General features: G+C 36.1%; 1 protein-coding gene across 2 annotated transcripts in view; it reads left to right on the plus strand.

Moving 5' to 3' along the window:
- Positions 1–19,071, plus strand: part of IFT80 (intraflagellar transport 80) — a 109,500-nt gene that overhangs the window by 23,759 nt on the left and 66,670 nt on the right. For both annotated transcript variants that reach the window (XM_082625351.1, XM_082625352.1), the window contains 5 exons: positions 1,805–1,915; positions 3,437–3,505; positions 13,805–13,914; positions 17,498–17,587; positions 18,783–18,920. In XM_082625351.1, coding sequence (XP_082481477.1) covers positions 1,805–1,915; positions 3,437–3,505; positions 13,805–13,914; positions 17,498–17,587; positions 18,783–18,920 — 518 coding nt within the window. The remainder of the gene's footprint in view (positions 1–1,804; positions 1,916–3,436; positions 3,506–13,804; positions 13,915–17,497; positions 17,588–18,782; positions 18,921–19,071) is intronic.

Here is a 19,071-nt window from a genome sequence, read left to right on the forward strand (position 1 = left end):
GTTTTAAAGCCATCTGTATTAGAGCTCTCCAGAGAAATGTTTTAAAGCCATCTAAAGCATCTGACTTATTAAATATGTATTTTTAATGGATTGTTAATATTCACCCAGAATCTTGAAAAGCCTTAAGTTAAAAATGAATTCAAACAAAATAAATCCTCTGAGGCAAAATTTGATTACGCAAGCAACATTATTTTGCTACAAAAAATATATACCTTTTTTTTTGATTTGGGGAAAAGTTTCTAATTTTACTGTACAGTTGTTGCTGTTTCCAAGGGTGTTTGGTTCCAGGACCCCTGTAGATACTAAAATCCACAGATGCTCAAGTCCCTTATATAAAATGGCATAGTATTTGCACATAACCTACACACATCCTCCCACATACTTTAAATTATCTCTAGACTACTTATAATACCTAATACAGTATAAATGTTGTGTAAATAGTTGTAAATACAATGTAAATGCTATGTAAATAGTTGCTGGTACAGGGTAAATTCAAGTTCTGCTTATGGAGCTTTCTGGTTTTTTGTTTTTATTTATTTATGTATTTTTTAAATCAATTAGCTGAGTCCAAGAATGCAGAACCCTTGGATGTGGAGGACCAACTGTACTAATTATTTTATTACAAACTATATATTATTAGACTTCATGATCATTCAAAACCACACTGATTATTTTTTTGGCTTCCTGTAGCACTTATTCTTTGTACAGTTGATTTGTTCCCTTGACATCTCTTATATAGTTTGCTTAGGTCCTTTAAAGTTGTAAGCCTTTTGCTGTTTGTCTATATATGTGTGAACTTTTTGAGAACAGCAACTAAGTAACTTGCTTCTTTTTGTCTACCTGGTGCCCGGTACAGTGTAAAATCAAATAAGGCAAGAATTTGAAAATTTGGGGTTATCAGTTATTAAATTAGTTAAACTAGGAGGCCTTTAGACTTGAGGTGACTCTAATGCTGTATACCTCTGCAAAGCAAAGCAAAATCTAAGCCTGTAAATGAATGCTTCAAGATTATGAAATTGAAACCTAAGGACAACCAATCACAAACAGCCAACCAGGCTTTAAGTTGTAGTCAATCAATAGTATCCTTACTTTACTTCTGCCTTTTCTCTATAGAAGTCTCTCCCTGAGCTCCTGTCAGTGGAGCGTTCCTAACCACTTAAAGTTTGGCACTGTTGGATTGGAATTGATTTCTGCACAAAGTCCAGTTTTTGTTTTGTTTTGTTTTGTTTTGTTTTGCCAGCGCGGCTTTTGGGATCTTAGTTCCCCAACCAGGGATCGAACCTGGGCCCCCTGCAGTGGAAGAGAGGAGCCCTAACCAGTGGACCACCAGGGAATTCCCCAAAATTCAATATTTTTTAATATGCCTCAGTTTATCTTTTAACACCATTTAACTATCTTGGTTCCTCTCTTCCACACTTTTCCTAACTTTTCTATAGCCTGTTTTTAAGAAAAAAAAAAAACACAAGCCGGCAAAGTTCTGCTTAAATAGAAGGCTTTCTTGACATTCCTCTTGGCCCCCTTTTACCATATCCCAGCAGAATTTTATTGTCCCTCTGAACTATCATAGTATCATATATATATTTCTGTCACACCACTTGTTTCAAGGTTGTATAATTTTGTTTTTGTGCCTGTTTCCCAATGGATTTGAGTGTCCCTTGAGAGTAAGAATAATTATATTATTTGCCCTGGTATCTTCCATGCCTAGCACTATGCTAACTAGTCTACTAGTAGATACTCAACAGATGTTTGTTGATTGGATAAATTAATTTAATAAAATAGATTTCTCAAGTTTAATTTCTTTTAGGCAAATTTCATCTGATTTCTAAGTTAGGAAGAGTGGAAAAAAGTGTGGAAGCTCACTGTGGAGCAGTACTTGCTGGACGATGGAATTATGAAGGAACAGCATTAGTTACAGGTAGGTTATCTGCAAAAATGACATTTAAAATGAAATTTTTAAAGAAAAATTTCCAAAGGAACAGAATATTTTCATTTAGCAATAGTGTCTTTCATTGTCTAATAGCAAATAATTGGCACAGTATTGATCTAGACTGCTATATAATGTTATCATTCAGAGTGTCATATTAGTTTTCCTGTATGGCTTATGAAGAATGTCCTGTCAGGAAGGTTTTGGAATGGTCAAGTGTGGGGTAAATAAAACTTTTAATTCTTTAAAATTCTAAAATTAAAAATATTCTCATTTAACTTTACCCCCCTTCCATCTCTTTTCCATCTTCTGCCCTACTGCAGGAATTCTCATCTTCACCTATCATATTAGTTATCTATTATTGTGCAACAAGGTATCCCAAAAGTTAGTGACTTAAGAGAGTAAACATGTATTATCTCACAGTTTCTGTGAGACAGGGAACAGTTCAGTTGGGTGGTTCTGTCTCAGAATCAAGAAGTTGGATGGGGCTGCAGTTATATGAAGCCCCATTGGGGCTGGAGGATCTGCTTCCAAGATGGCTCACTCACATGGCTGTTGGCAAGAGGTCTTACTTCCTCTATGACTGTTGCAGGAAGCCTTACTTAGTTCCTTACAACATGGGCCTCTCCATAGGGCTGCTTGAGTGTTCTAACAACATGACAGCTGGAGCTTCTCCCTGAGAGATCCAAGAGAGAGCAAGATGGAAGACACAATATATTTTATGACCCACCGTTGGAAGTCATACTCCATCATTTCCACCATATTCTATTAGAAGCAAGGTACTAAGTATAGACCAAACTGAAGGAGAAAGGAGAGAGAAGTTAAGCTTCACTTCTTAAAAGAAGGAATAACAAAGAATTTGTGGATATATTTTAAAACCACCACACCTATCCCCTGGGCCTTCTGTAGGACTTTTATCAATGAGTTTCTCTTCTCTTGCCTGTTTTCTCGACTTCTCCTTTTCCAGTATTTTTTTTCTTTCCCTTATTTTTTTCAGCATATAAATGTGTTCAGATGTCATTCATCTTGAAAATTGAGAAAAAAGAAATAAAAATCCCTCCTTTAACAAATAACTCTAGCTACAACTTCCTCTTTCTTTCTTTCCCGTCAGGCAAACTGTTCAAAAGAGTAGTTTATTACTTCACTCCATTCAGTCCCCAACTCACTGGAGTTTGGCTGTAACTCTTCTAATTACACGGAAAACACTTTTCTTAGAATTCTAGGATGGAGACGTCAGTGAAAATGAAAGCATTATTTGAATAATATACTCATAAGTCTTCTAAGATTAGAGGAAAAAAATAATTTTGTCATTGAAGTCAGGCTACTTTCATAAAATTGTTTCAAAGTAATTTCAGTTAAATTTTATATTTAGGAAGCAGTGATATCTAAGTAGAGTACCTCGTGTCTGAATTTTAAATGTGCATTAGTGTAGATACTGCTGATTTTTATATGTAAATTTAATGTTTGCATTTATTTCCTATAGATAAAAAATCAATTCTTTTCTCTTTATAGCTGGAGAAGATGGACAAATAAAAATCTGGTCAAAGACTGGAATGCTAAGATCAACTTTAGCTCAGCAAGGTATGTATTATAATCAATTAAATGTCTGCATTTTCCTGTAAAAATAGTCTAATATAGTTAGTCTAATATAGTTCCTCAGGCTGATTTTGGTCAGGTTCAAAACCTGAAATCTCTTATTTCTATTTACACTTTTTCCTCTTACTTTCATGTTGCCTGATGGGCCATGGTAACTGTATTGTTTGAGCCAAGAAATATAAGACACACTCAAACACTTTTTCTTTGTTAGTGAATCTATATAAATGGAGTTATAGGCTAATGATTCTTTTTAAAATAATTCTGAAGCATCATGAGCATATCCTATCTAGAACAGAATTGGGTGTCTAGTTAAGTAAATAATAATAATAGAAAACACTGAGTATCTCCTTACTTAAAAAGTTCTAATTACATCATAATAATAGCACCCTTTCTAAATTATGTTGTACATCTATACTAATGGAGGGGAACAGATACTCTTATGATCCAAAACTTGGTAAACTACAACTACTTAAAGCAGCAGCTTGGTTTTCCATGTTCATTGGGAAGAAGTGCCCATAAAGTCAATCCAGTGGTCATACCTGTTGGGATTTAGATTACATATGATTTTTTTCCTTGTAGCAGATTTATTTTCCAAATTAGGTTTACTTAGAAACAATAAAGCAGTTTTAATGTTGTCCTGAGCCCATATCAGCTGATCTTCAGAGACAGGTTGCCAAAAAGTTTGCAGATTATTCTTCAGAAGTATATGATAAAGTCATTTTGTGAAGCATCTCTAACAACTGACTTCCAAAAATTTCCAGATTTCATTTTTTCCAAGAGTAAACTCATGTTTACTCTTAGGATATGTTAAAATAGTTACATTTCTTTAGCTACACATCAACCAAATGTTAGCAAAGGTAACCATAAGTAATAGGCAGTAATTATCTCCTGAGGTTAAATCTTTGGTACAGATGATCTCCAAATAGAATATTTATCCATGAGTGGAAAATTTAGAGTTCATAGAAACATTCATCAGTAAATTTGTTAGGAAAAGATGTCAATTTATTGTTGCTTTAGTAATAAAGTATACCTTTAGAAAATAAATTTTATTTTAATCTTCTAGTAGGCATGGGCCTTTACTTTTGGCTTTATAATTTTTGTTAGAGCTAATTATTTGGCATTCTTACCTTATGATGTCTGACTTATGAGCAACTACACAATTCGTTTAGAGATCATCACCACCCCCTTGGAGGAGGGGCTGCAGTTCTTTTCAGCTGCTGCTGCTACTGAGACGTATCCTTTTTTCCTTTCTTTTCTCTTTTGCTAAATATGTTGTCTATAGAAGACACAGATCTTCAGAGAAATTTTGAAAGCTTATCTCATTACCCATTATAATAATCTGAATTCTTGCCTAAGATCCTTCACCAGTGTCCCCCTACGGCTCCTTCTCTTTCTTTAAATTCTTCCCAATCATCTCCTTCCCTTTTATTATCCCTTGGATCTACCATTTTGGACTTTACAAAGTCTAAAGTTGAAACTTAGAATAAGTTGTTTAACATAAACATTGTTAATCATAGAGGGTAGATGACATAGTGCTGTTGGTTCAGTACTATAGTTTACCTGTATAATGGGTCTGGAAACCAGATTGCTACTTATTTTACTCTTACAGAGAAAATGCATTTAGAATTCCCAAACATGCAGAGGCAGTTTGGAAGCCCAATATATTCATAAATTAAGGACTTTTTATACATCAGAAGTCACAATCAGATGGCTTGTGGGCTGAATCTGTCCCACTAGCATGGTGCAGGCCCAACATTAAAAATTAGGATATTTTACATACATATTTGGATTTCTGGTGTCTTGAAAAATTGGAAGAACTGGCAACATTAAGTCTGCTTTCCAGAACAAATACAATCAGCTGGAGTTCAGCAGTGGCTGCTCCATTTTTAGTTGGATTTTAAGCTTCTCTTATTTTTCTTACACTCTACATACTTCACTCATTTATATTACATGGTAGAACACAACATAAATCTCTGAAGGGATTTGAGTTTGCAACTCATATTTTCAATAATAGTGATCATAAAATTTTGATTGTTAGTATGTGCCTTGCAGGGAGCACTTACATCTTTTTAAGTATTAATTTTTAATAGATACTACATTCACATGGTTCAGAATTTAAAGCATAAAGAAGGGTATAAAGTTATCTATTAAATACTACCCATGTCTCTCGTATTACGCCTGTCTTCCAGCCACCCAGCAAACATTCCCAGAGGCAGCTGGTGTTACCATTTTCTTGTGTAGGAAATTTGGTTTTATATGTTCTTTTTTTTTTCCTTTAATAAACAAGTGGTTGCATATTGTATCTACTATAATATGCTCCTTGCTTTTTTTCACTTGAATTGTGAACTGTCTTGGAGGTGGTTTCATATCAGTGAATTAAAATCTTCTTCAAGTTGTTTTCCAAAGTGAATATACCATTTTACATTCCCAGTAGAAATATATGAAGGTTCCAATTTCTTCAAATCTTCAACACTTGTTACTGTCTTTTTTATTACAATCATCCTAGTGACTGTAAAATGGTATCTCATTGTAGTTTTGATTTGCATTTCCCTGATGACTAATGATATTGAGCCTCTTTTCATGTGCTTTTTGGCCATTTGTTGGTCTTCTTTGGAGAAATATCTGTTAAAATCCTTTGCATATTTTTTAATTGGGTTGTCTTTTTATTGTTGAACTGTAAGTTCTTTATATATATTCTGGTTAATAGACTCTTATTGGATATATGATTTGCAACTTGGATATGCAACTTCCCAATTCTGTGGGTTTCCTTTTCATTTTCTTGATGATAGCTTTTGAAGCACAAAAGTTTTGATGAAATTCAGTTTATCTATTTTTTTCTTTGATTGTTTCTACTTTGGGTGTTATATCTAACAAACTATTGCCTAATCCAAAGTCATGGAGACTTGCATCTATAGTTTCTTCTAAGAGTTTTATAGTTTTAGTGCTTACGCTAAATGTATGATCTTTTTTTGGTCTATGATCGATTTTGAGTTATTTTTTGTGTATAGTATTTATTTTGGAGAGGGATGGGTGGTGCTCTTTTTTATTTTTTCTTCCTCTCAGATAGACGGATAAATAGGATTTTCTTAAAAGCTAAAGTACATATTATGTCTTATAAGATAGGTAATTTTATTATGTATTCATTGGATCATGTAATGGTATTTTACATCAACATTCCAAATAGCTGTAATTTCCTTAACATCAAATGGCTGTGAAACTGCTGATCATTTTTATCCTATTTGAATCTTATTCTTCTCACTCAAGGTTTATGTTAATTATGAGATTAATGAACAAAACTAAATTAGGTAGATTTTATTTTAGTTAACTTATTGGTATTTCAACTGAATAATCTGATACCTTTTTCTAGATTAAGAATTATAAATTCACGATAGAACTATGCTTTTAATTTTTGAATTTTTTTAAATTAATTAATTTTTGGTTGTTTTGGGTCTTTGTTGCTACACACGGGCTTTCTCTACTTGCGGGGTGTGGAGGCTACTCTTTGTTGTGGTGTGCAAGCTTCTCATTGCGGTGGCTTCTCTTGTGGCAGCGCTCTAGGCGCGTGGGCTTCAGCAGTTGTGGCACATGGACCCAGTAGTTGTGGCTTGCGGGCTCTAGAGCTCAGGCTCGATAGTTGTGGTGCACGGCCTTAGTTCCTCCACGGCATGTGGGATCTTCCCGGACCAGGGCTCGAACCCGTGTCCCCAGCATTGGCAGGCGGATTCTTAACCACTGTGCCCCTAGGGAAGTCCCTAATTTTTGAACTTTTGATCATTGTTGCCACCCACACTTTCCTAATAAGGCATAGGTAGACTTCGCCTGTTTTATCTCTGGGAAAAATCATTAGAGAAGTTAAGTTATAATCACATTAACCCTGAAGGAAAAATCCCTAGTTATTTATAAGGTTTGATTTATTATAGGCTACAAATTTCAAGGGTGATTATAAATCTGACCTACTGAGAGCTAAATGCTAAAGGTTCAAGTAAAAAGACCAAAGGAGGTAGAGGTGGGGGACTCCTGGCTTCTTTGAGGAGAAAAGCTGTAAATTTTGGCACAAAAATGAAATAACGTAAGCCTGAATTACTGTAAGACTCAGAATTATGTAAACAATGTTGAAAGCATCCTGTGATTTTTACTACATGTTTATGTTAATTGTACTTATTCCTTGATGAGTAGAAAAATTCCCAAATTCATTTCTTGATGATTGGAGGCAGATATAAAGATAGAAAAGTCATGGTCATCACCTTCTCTTCCAATACAGAAAAAGCATTAATCTTGCTTTTTTTGGGGGGGGATGGGGCAGGGGGTGGAATTTGACTTTGTTTAAAAACTATTCTGGGCTCCCCTGGTGGCGCAGTGGTTGAGAGTCCGCCTGCCGATGCAGGAGACATGGGTTCGTGCCCCGGTCCGGGAGGATCCCACATGCTGCAGAGCGGCTGGGCCCGTGAGCCATGGCCGCTGAGCCTGAGCGTCCGGAGCCTGTGCTCCTCAACGGGAGAGGCCACAACAGTGAGAGGCCCGCGTACCGCAAAAAAAAAAAACAAAAAAAACAAAAAAAAACTATTCTTACTGGTACCTATCAGGAATTATTTTTCCTTATTAGAGAAAAATAATGTGTAAGCCGAGGATAATTATAATGAAGCTCTATCTTGTGTCACATTGTATATTTTAATTATAGGTTAAAATTGGAAGAGAGTAATACTGCAAACCTTTAAGGACATTTCCCTTATACTATATTCAAATAGAAGAAGGAGATGACAAAACATGGAGCCTGTTTATAATGAATTTGGTAAAGGAAATATAAATAACTGTGACACAAGGCAGAATGTGCTCGTTTCTTTAAGGCATCGTGGGAGGACAGGAAAGCAGAAATGAATGCTTTGTGGGGAGAGAAAGTATCAGAAAGGCTTCCTGGCAAATACTGCAGCATCTTTTAATTAGGCTTCGAAGGACAAGGAAATTAGGAAGGATAAAGAAATGGGCTTGTTGGCAATGAAGTGGAGCTATGGAAGAAATTAGATGATCAGACGCACAGAGGCAGAATGGCGTGAGCCATGGAAGTCAGGTGAGCAACCCGCTTGGGCCAGGGTGTAGGCTCTGTGAGGGATGGTACTGCCAGAGGGACCAAGACACTGATATTCGTAGATGCTAAATGAAGGAGGTTAGTTTATTCTATAAGCATATAAAATCTTTAAAAAAAATGAGCAGGAGAGTAAGAGATAAAGTCTTCCTTTTTAGGAAGATTACCTTAGCAATAATACGTAGGATAAATTAGAAGAGATAGAGGTTAAATTGGGGTCGCTGGTATGGAGGTTACTGAAATGTTTTATGCTATTGTGCAGTAAGGCTTGAACAGAGTCAGTGATGAGGGTAGTTGAAAAAAGTGAATAGTTCTCAGTGGCTAAGAGGAATGGATAATCCTGTAAGAGGTGAAGAATTCAGAGGAAGAAGAAGTGAGGGGATATGTGTGGAGGGATGATATATGAATATATAGAGTTTGAAGTTCTGGCATGTCTTTGGGGCAAGTGGAAATGTGTTAGAGCTCAGAAGTAAAGGCTGAAATATTACTGTGAGTGTCAGTTACAGAAAGGTGAAAGGTGAAGCTATGGAGGAAGTTGAGATCCCCAAGGGAGAGGTGGCTGAGGCTAGAAACTAAAGAAACAAATGCCTTCACTTCAGCTTTTTTCTCTGTATTGACCCAGTGACATACACAACCAAAAAGTTGTTTTTTTGAGGAATAAATCCCACTCGATATTACTTATTTGTTAATACATGTCCCTACAAATAGAATGAAAGGGAAATAATTCTTTGTTTTTGAATTCTTAATGATTTGGCAACCAAAAAACTTGAGTGTCTACTCCCATGCACAACACAATAACAAATGGTTGCTTATTGCATTACAAAGTAGTAGTGGTAGTAGCTAACAGGTCGTGCTTATAGAGTGCCAAACTCTGCTCTAAGTTCTTTACTTACACTCACAAGGTGTAGACCTATACTGCACTCAAGGCAAAGGTAGCTAATGCTTCATTGTAATAGTGAGAGTTTGTTTCAAAATCATTCTTAAAAGCATGCAAAAACAACATTTTTTAGGGGATACCTTTTAGTATGAATGTGAAAAACATGGTATATTTGACCATGTACTTCCTTAAAACAATTGAAATACATTTTTGTCTCCTTTTCTGTGGTTTAAAATGCCTTCAACAAGTTGAAAGAATTTAGATAATTTGTTTTACAGAGAGATAAGGGTCTGACATTTAACACAACCCCAGGTGCATGTGGTTTCTTAAAAAATGTCAAAAAGGTCACATGATCTTAATGTACAAAGTCAGAAAAACAAGATCTTTTTGAGTGTCTTAAATGAAATGGAGCGTAAATAAAAATTCCCAAAATAAAAACCAAGAAATTAATTATTATAAAACTACTTTTGTTTTTTGTCCATTTTTGTTAATAAAGAAATTAATAACATCTTATTATATAATTTGCTAAACTTTTTGTTGTAAAGTTTTTTAACCTGAAGGCTATATTATTATTTCCATACTGACTTTGCAAAGTGAAGTGTAGCATTGGGAGTAATTCAGCGCTTCAATAAATACATTTTTAAAAAACATTTTAAATACTAAAGATTTGTTTCAAATGCTAGTGAGATGGATTTTTAATAATAGAAATCATTTTCTCTGTGAAGCTAATTCATCCACTTTCAATATGGCCTTCTCCAGAACCACCCAAATCAGAAGTTGTATAGCAATAAAAACATATATACAGGAGTTTCACACTTAACATTTTATTATAAATATAAATAATGAATATAAGGAAGAGTTCTCTTAGTTCTTGATGTTATATTCATTTATTTATTCATTCATTCATTTATTGATTGATTGATTATTTTTGGCTGCATTGGGTCTTCGTTGCTGCACAGGCTTTCTCTAGTTGTGGTGAGCGGGGGCTACTCTTCGTTGCGGTGCATGGGCTTCTCATTGCGGTGGCTTCTCTCGTTGTGGAGCATGGGCTCTAGGTGCACGGGCCTCAGTAGTTGTGGCACGCGGGCTCAGTAGTTGTGACTCACAGGCTGTAGAGCGCAGGCTCAGTAGTTGTGGCGCGTGGGCTTATTTGCTCCACGGCATGTGGGATCTTCCCGGACCAGGGTTCGAACCCGTGTCCCCTGCACTGGCAGGCGGATTCTTAACCATCGCGCCACCAGGGAAGTCCGTTATATTCATTTTGAATATTGGTGGTTAGGAAGCTGGAACTTCCTTAGCTATTGATCTTATTTAGGATTGCTTATTTATCATAAGTAACTCTATATTTGTTTTTTGATTGAAGGAATGTGGTTAAAAAACCACATGCTGTAACAAAGGAATTACTTAAATTTTCCTCTATAAGCCTATTTCGTTTTATTCTATAAATTACTATACCTGTTTCTTTAACAGCATTATTGTTTAAAAAATTGTTTTATAAGCAGGAAATGAATAATCTCCATGTCCTAACAGGAGAGATAAGTATTCTGAAGATTTATAAGGTTTATAAACAAGGAAATGGTGACAGAGTTGACTTAATGGGGCCACCAATTCAATGTGAAAGAGGACATAAGAGTCCCTAACTCCTCATCCTATACCCCCAAACCATGCCTTTTACCACAACTAAAGGACTAGAGTCACATCCTGTATAACTCAATGGGAGCTGTGTTTACTGAATTATTTCCTTGGGGGTAGATGTTTGTCATAGTTTTGTATACACTCAGGAAACTGTTATTTTACTGAGTGTATTCATGAAGATTTGATAGTCTATAATTAAAATACATAAATTTACTTTTTTTGCACAATACTTACAACTATAATAATGGAAATAAAGAAGGCACCTATAATTCTACCACTGTATCAAATAAGCTTTCCTCTCTTATTCCCTTACTGTCCTCACCAAGAATCACGTTTGGAATATCTGAAATTTTGATTTACATTTTCTGGGGAGTTTATTACACTTGAACTCTGTTCATTTGGAGATTTACTTTGAAGCCCAGGTCAGCTCCTGGCTACTCCCAGAGAATGTTTCAAGAGAATATACTTACTAAGTTTAGAAGAAGTACCCTCTGAGGTCAGCCATCTCATTGGTCATCTGTAGGTTCCTCTGATACAGGACAATCCTAGATGTCACCAACTGAACAGGATGTTTAGACCCAATATAATATCTAACCTACACCATGAAAGGAATGCTTCAGGAGTTTTTTGGACTAGGTCTAAATCAGACTTTCTAAGTCCTATAAACCACTGAGACTTGCTCACAGTTGAATTACGTTCTGGTTGGGAAAAAAATGGCACTAAAGGAGTAGGGTGCCACTTAAACACAGCATTTATCTTTCTGAAATTTACTCCCTGTTGATTACTGATTACTCCCTGTTGATTAGCATCAGTTGGGTTTTCCATTTAAATAAACAAATCTTACTGATTGCTTATAAATCCTCAGATTCAGATTTCATTTTACTGAGAATGTAAATTACTGAAAGATTTATTCAATCATTCACATAAAGTCAACTGCTACAATAGTCTGACTTAGGAATCCTAGACAATTTTTAAAAGCTTTGTTTTATAAATATAAATAGGTTAATATTTCATAGATTAATTATATGACCTTGATTCACTTCTCTAATGAACAGGTTCTAATGAATAGGTAACTGGGTCAGACAGTGGAGCACAGATAATTTAATGCCCTCAATTGATATGATATTCGTTATTTATTTAAAAAATTAAAAAAATTCTTTTAATTAATTAATTAATTTTATTTTTTTTACCGGTACGTGGGCCTCTCACTGTTGTGGCCTCTCCGGTTGCGGAGCACAGGCTCCGAACGCGCAGGCTCAGCAGCCATGGCTCACGGGCCCAGCCGCTCCACGGCATGTAGGATCTTCCCGAACTGGGGCACGAACCCGTGTCCCCTGCATCGGCAGGCGGACTCTCAACCACTGCGCCACCAGGGAAGCGCTTTAATTTATTTTTTTAAAGATTTATTTTGTTTGTTTTTAATTTTCCCCGTTTTCATTGAAGTATAATTCATGTACAGTGAAATGACAGCTCTTTTTAAAAAAATAAATTTACTTATTTTATTTTTTAATTTTTGGCTGCATTGGATCTTAGTTGCAGCATGCAGGATCTTTTTTTATTTGCGGCATGCTGACTTCTTAGTTGCGGCATGAATGCGGGATCTAGTTACCCAACCAGGGATCAAACTCGGGCCCCCTGCATTGGGAGCACGGAGTCTTACCCACTGGACCACCAGGGAAGTCTCCAGGATAATGTCTCTTAAGAAGCCAACAAAGAAATATTCTCCAAACTAATGATAATAAAGAAAAGAAGTCCAAATTTAGTTGAGGTGTACCTTTTTACTAGTTGGTTCCCAGGAGAGTTGGCTTAGTCAACCACAAGCTGAAGGCACAAAAGCAAAAGTCGAATGTTGCCACTGGAGCACACTGCTAGGGAATGAAGACTCAAGTGTTGACCCAGTGAATGATCTTGGTGGGGCTGCTGCAGTGTTTTCACTGTTGCTGGTAAAGGGACTTACCCTGGCAGGAAGCTAATGCCCCAGGGTCTTCAGAGACCTATTTTGATGAATAGAGTCGCCTTGCTGAGGCCAGACATTCTCAGATAGTCCTCACGATTCTGGATATTTATAGTCTAAATGTCCCCTCGCCATAGTTGCTTATTCATTTATTCTTATTGATCAGCTGCCAGTGGTGCCCCTCAGCAGCTGAGCTACAGAGTGCTTCATCAGCAGCCTCAGATGTCCATGATGATCTCCTGACACAACACCTTCACTCTTATAGAAAAACAGCTTTCCTTATAAAAACAACTTCATTCTTAGGTCAAAACAACTTCATTTTGTCGTGAACGAGTGGATTTGAAATCATATCAAACCACTACACAAGAGTTGTTGATGATGGGAAATGATAAATCATGACTTTTCTGATACCTCTTTATATCTTAACATAATAAAGTATATTTATTTTACATATTTCCATAGAACACTCTCGAAGTCCTAAAAGCTCCGTATTTTCTCAGCAAGATCAAAATTAGTAAAAAATATAGTTTATCAATTGCTCACAGTAGATTTTCAACAGTCAGTCTTAACCTGGTCTATGTTTCAGTAACAGGCTATATACTGCAGTTTGGATGGGCCATTGAATAAGGAGGAAATGAAATGACACCCCAAATTGCTTTTTTGATTTTCCTAACCATCTCCCTTTTATAAATCATAATGATTAAAGTTTATCAGGTTTTTTTCTTTTCCTTTTTACAGGAACACCAGTGTATTCAGTAGCATGGGGCCCTGATTCAGAAAAGGTTCTTTACACAGCAGGCAAACAGCTGATCATTAAACCTCTTCAACCAAATGCTAAAGTTTTACAGGTACTTCTCAGGCATTTGTAAATTGTTATTGGGGTCTGCCAGACTGCTAAGTGAGAGGTCACTTTCTTAGGAGTCCCTTTTTTCTGGGTGGTCTTGTTATAGTTGAAGCTCTTAAGTGAGTGGTTTTACCAGCCTTTGTTACAGAACAGGGGATATCTGGTTATGTTTCCAACGAGGTTCACTTCCCCCTTTTTCCAACTCACATTATACCAGTAAGTTGTAAATGTGTTCTGAGTTACTAAATTATCACATGATTTGGCATAATAGCCATCTTTAAATTGAAGAGAGTCAACCTAACATGTATAGATTTGAGACAAAACAGGACTAAATCATAAAACTTTAAGAGGTTGTTTAGACTGTATTTTTTATCATCACCTCTAGTGTCTTCCTCCTCCTCCTCCTCATTGTCTGTTCAGTACCCTTGAGATTTCTCTAAGACCCTAGAATTCTTTTAGTATTTTTAGAGTGGAGGGGGAGTCAATGTAATGTTTAGAACAATTGGGTATATATAATTTTACCAATTATAGGGAAGCAAAACAATAGTGGCAGTTAAGACAGGTCAGGGGAGGACAAATTAATGAAAAACCTTTAAGCCTATATCCAGGATTTTGATGTTTGATTTCAGTGCGAAGAGGCAGAATCATTTTCTTCATATTTTGATAATGACACAGTGTAGTGTGGGTAATAAGATTACAGGCTTTGGAGTTAGTCACCTGGGTTCAAATGTTCACTTACTTATATGTGACTTTAGGCAAGTTATAAAATATCTTAGAGCCTCAGCGTTCTCATCTCTTAGATGTGATGCTAATACCTACTTGATAGGAATGTTGTGAGGATTAAATGAGTTAAATTGCAAAGTGCATGGGACAGTGCATATAATCAAAATATTGAGTGCACACAATGAAGAGTAGTTATTGTTGATATTGAGGTGTTATTATATCATCTCTACCTTTCAGTCAGCCCTTAATAAATTAGAGCCATGGAGGCCAGTTAAAAGGTATAGAATGACCACATCCTGGGTAAGGGATTTGGTGCTGGAGATTGACTGGCTACAGCAGGTATAAAAAGTGTTTTAAGAAGAAGCATTAGGTTTAACAGTGAGTAGATGTAGAATTTGGAGAGTAAGGATATAGAAATGGCTTTGAGATTCCATATTATGTAGATTATGTAGATTATGCTATACATATTCCACACAGTCATCATGCACTTACATTTTTACTACCTGCAGAACACTCTGCTAAGAACTGTGGAACAACAGAAAGAGAAGAATTTGGGCAAAAGGAATAAGCTAGGAAAGAGGACTGGCTCTGACTGCCTTTAGTCAGAGTCCTTCTAATACCACTTATATTCTGAAAATGTGTTTTGAAATCATACAGCAAAAGCAGGCCAGATGAATCGTTTAGTTTATAGTTATGTGATTTGTTAAGATACCTGTAATTAGGCATATGTAAGTGAAACTCAGGAAGATGCTTAAATCATCATTGATAAATTATCGTTTTGTGGCTTGGTAAAACCTTTGGCCCAGGAGGTAGTGGAGTGAAAGAAAAGTATCCATTGCCAAAATTCAGCTAGAGTGGAGAAGGGGTTAAAGTATAATTAGTAACTTCGTGCAAATCTTCTATTCCTTTTGGAAAATTAAAACTGCAGCAGTTCTCCTTGGGCATAAACACATGCTCAAATTTGGATTATTCACAAAAAAGAATGCTTACTTAATTCTTGCTTGTAGAATACAGTTCAAAAGTATATATCTCATTTCCCTTAAGAGCTTTAGGGACTCTTCTAGAGACCCAGAACTTGGTTTCATAGTGAGGAGACTTCTGTTTATTTAGTCATTCAGTGGGAATGTAGTGCATACTTACTATATCCTAGGCGCTATGCTGGGGTGTAACGTATTAAAAGTGAAACAGAACATAGTTTCTGCCTTCTGTGAAGAGCTCACGATTCAAAGGAATTTTACAAAATGCCTAATACATTAAGAAATAATTGAAAACTGTCTATGTATTACATGTAATATGTGAATATATGTAATGTATAATTGATATCCTAAATTATAGTACAAGGAAAATTTAAACCATATTTTGTTCCTAACTTTTTTTATTTATTTGTTTGTTTAATTTTTGGCTGTGTTGGGTCTTCGTTTCTGTGCGAGGGCTTTCTCTAGTTGTGGCAAGCGGGGGCCACTCTTCATCGCGGTGCGCGGGCCTCTCACTATCGCGGCCTCTCGTTGCGGAGCACAGGCTCCAGACGCGCAGGCTCAGTAGTTGTGGCTCACGGGCCTAGTTGCTCCGCGGCATGTGGGATCTTCCCGGACCAGGGTTCGAACCCGTGTCCCCTGCATTGGCAGGCAGACTCTCAACCACTGCGCCACCAGGGAAGCCCTGTTCCTAACTTTTGAATATGGAAAATATTATTTTTGTAGTTTTAAAATGAAACTCTTGAGAATCTCTGCATGTGTGTATCTCTATAAATCTCTATTTTGTTATTTTTGTCTTTGCAGTTTATTTTAGGACATTGGATTAATTTAGTAGTAAATTGTGAAAATTATTGCTTTATCAAAACGTTCATTTTTGACAGAGTGTATTTTTATGTATCTGAATAAAACAAGCTATGAATTATTGCTTATTCTTAGGGCTTATTTGACCCTAATTTGATTTTTTTTTCTGTATACATTAAGAATAATAGATTTTCCCGGGAAGGCTCTGTAGAGAGAAAACCCTTAAAATCAGTCACTCTTTGAAACAAAGTTAGTTGGTTCAGACATTAAAATGTATCTTATAGTCTTCAAGAAAAATTAATTCTTTTTCAGTTATATTATTCTGCTTAAACCTAGTGAAAGATTAATGGCTTTTAATTATGTGTGTGGTTAATATCTAAATGAGCACATAAATTATATTTAAGATCAAGAAGACATCCACGCTTAATTTCTAGATCGCCAATTTTTGGGTGACTTAGATATATACACAAATATGTATGCATTCTATATATGTGTAGAATATATATCTGTGGGAAACCTTTTGTTATATGGTAAATGCAGCAGAATTTTCTCAGAGTAGTTAGTGACTACTCCAGGGACATGAAGGTAAAGAGAATGAAGCTTAGGGGAATGTACAGAAGAGAATGAAGAGAGTGCTAAAGAGAATGTTCATGTAGTAGAAGTTTTTTTAAAAAAATAAAAGAATTAGTAAACAAGAATGAAGGCAGTATCAGTAACGAGATCAACTGTGCAAAGGGAGCAAAATTTGGATTCAAGTAAGTTTTGGAGTACATAACATATTCATTCCATTATTATCACACAGATGTCAAGCTTGGAATAGTTCAACAGCAAGTGATTTTCCATCTGGAGTCCAGGCAATTGAGGAAATTGATAAGGATGTGAGTTATATAGTAGATGTCATAGTGCAAGGTGCTTTTCATTAGTTTAAATTGGAAATGAAATAAGCATAATGGTTATGAAAGGAAGATAGGAGTCTTCTTCAGGAAGAAGACAAGAGAATCATTAGAAAGAGGCAAAATGCCTTTTCTTATTTAAAAAACTTTTCAGTGCTCTTGAAGTTATAATAAATATCTTATTTTTTTCTCATAGTGGAAAGCTCACAATGGCATTATTTTAAAAGTAGACTGGAACTCAGTCAATGATTTAATTTTATCTGCTGGCGAAGACTGTAAATATAAGGTATGTAATGTTTGAATACTGTTTGAATTTATCACCTGGTTGAAAGAATCGAATTTCGGTGAAAAGTATTTAGCATATAAGAGTATTCTTTTAGTCCTTCTCTTTAGCCATATCTTTTAACTCTAATAATTTAGCAAATTGTTATTTTATAATTTTCAGCATTTTGAAGTGTTGCCTTTCTAATTTGGCCTATTTCATTGACCTATAGAATTTTTTTTTAATTTACCATTTTAACCATTTAAAAAATATTTATTTATTTGGTCACATGGGGTCTTAGTTGTGGCACGCAGGCTCCTTAGTTGTGGCATGCGAACTCTTAGTTGCGGCCTGTGAACTCTTAGTTGCGGCACACATGTGGGATCTAGTTCCCTGACCAGGGATCAGACCTGGGCCCCCTGCATTGAGAGTGTGGAGTCTTATCCATTGCACCACCAGGGAAGTCCCTGACCTATAGAATTTGATTTAATGAGTAGCAACATGAAAACAACTCCTAGTTTTAAAAAGTCAGTCTTGGGCTTCCCTGGTGGCGCAGTGGTTGAGAGTCCGCCTGCCGATGCAGGGGACACGGGTTCGTGCCCCGGTCCGGGAGGATCCCACATGCCGCAGAGCGGCTGGGCCCGTGAGCCATGGCCGCTGAGCCTGCGCATCCGGAGCCTGTGCTCCGCAAGGGGAGAGGCCACAACAGTGAGAGGCCCACGTACCACGAAAAAAAAAAAAAAAAAGTCAATCTTAACTGGTTTATTAATCATTAATCAGCTTCAGACCAAAATAATTTATGAGGAAGAATAAGATTTAAGTTAACTATAGTTAGAGGGAATTTACTGAAATAAATACTTTCAGGGAAAGTTGATAGAGCACTTACTGGACAAAAAAATTTAAGCAAAATACTGAACATCTCAAAACTTTATTATTAAATTTAAAAGGGTTAAAATGGGTAGTTTTTATGATTAATTAAAGAGTTAGTAAAATCTGAAATTATCATGATGATACCAATAACATTTTGGGGGCAGATATTTAGGTTTCCAGACAGCTTCCCTACCCCCACCTTGCCTTGTTGGATAGTAAAGACATGTAATTGCTAATATTATAAAGTGATGACTTCTAAATCTTTACTTGATACTTTACTAGAAGCTACAAACTTGTTTGTAATAACGTGGTGACTTATAAAAGATTCTTTTTAATTTGTTTTTTGTAGGTATGGGATAGCTACGGCCGCCCTCTGTATAGTTCACAACCTCATGAGCATCCTATTACCTCAGTTGCCTGGGCTCCAGATGGAGAATTATTTGCTGTTGGATCATTTCATACTTTACGCTTGTGTGATAAAACTGGGGTAAGTTATAGTGGTAAGCAATCACAGATGTGCTGTCATAATGCACAACACACCTGGTTCTCAATCTTTAAAAAACATTTTCAGTGATGCATTTGACTGCATCTTTCTAGTTTGTCTTCTTAATATACTGGTTCAATCAATTCCAGATTTA

Source organism: Mesoplodon mirus (assembly GCF_964341445.2).
Source record: "Mesoplodon mirus genome assembly, chromosome: 6".
Taxonomy (NCBI): Eukaryota; Metazoa; Chordata; class Mammalia; order Artiodactyla; family Ziphiidae; genus Mesoplodon; species Mesoplodon mirus.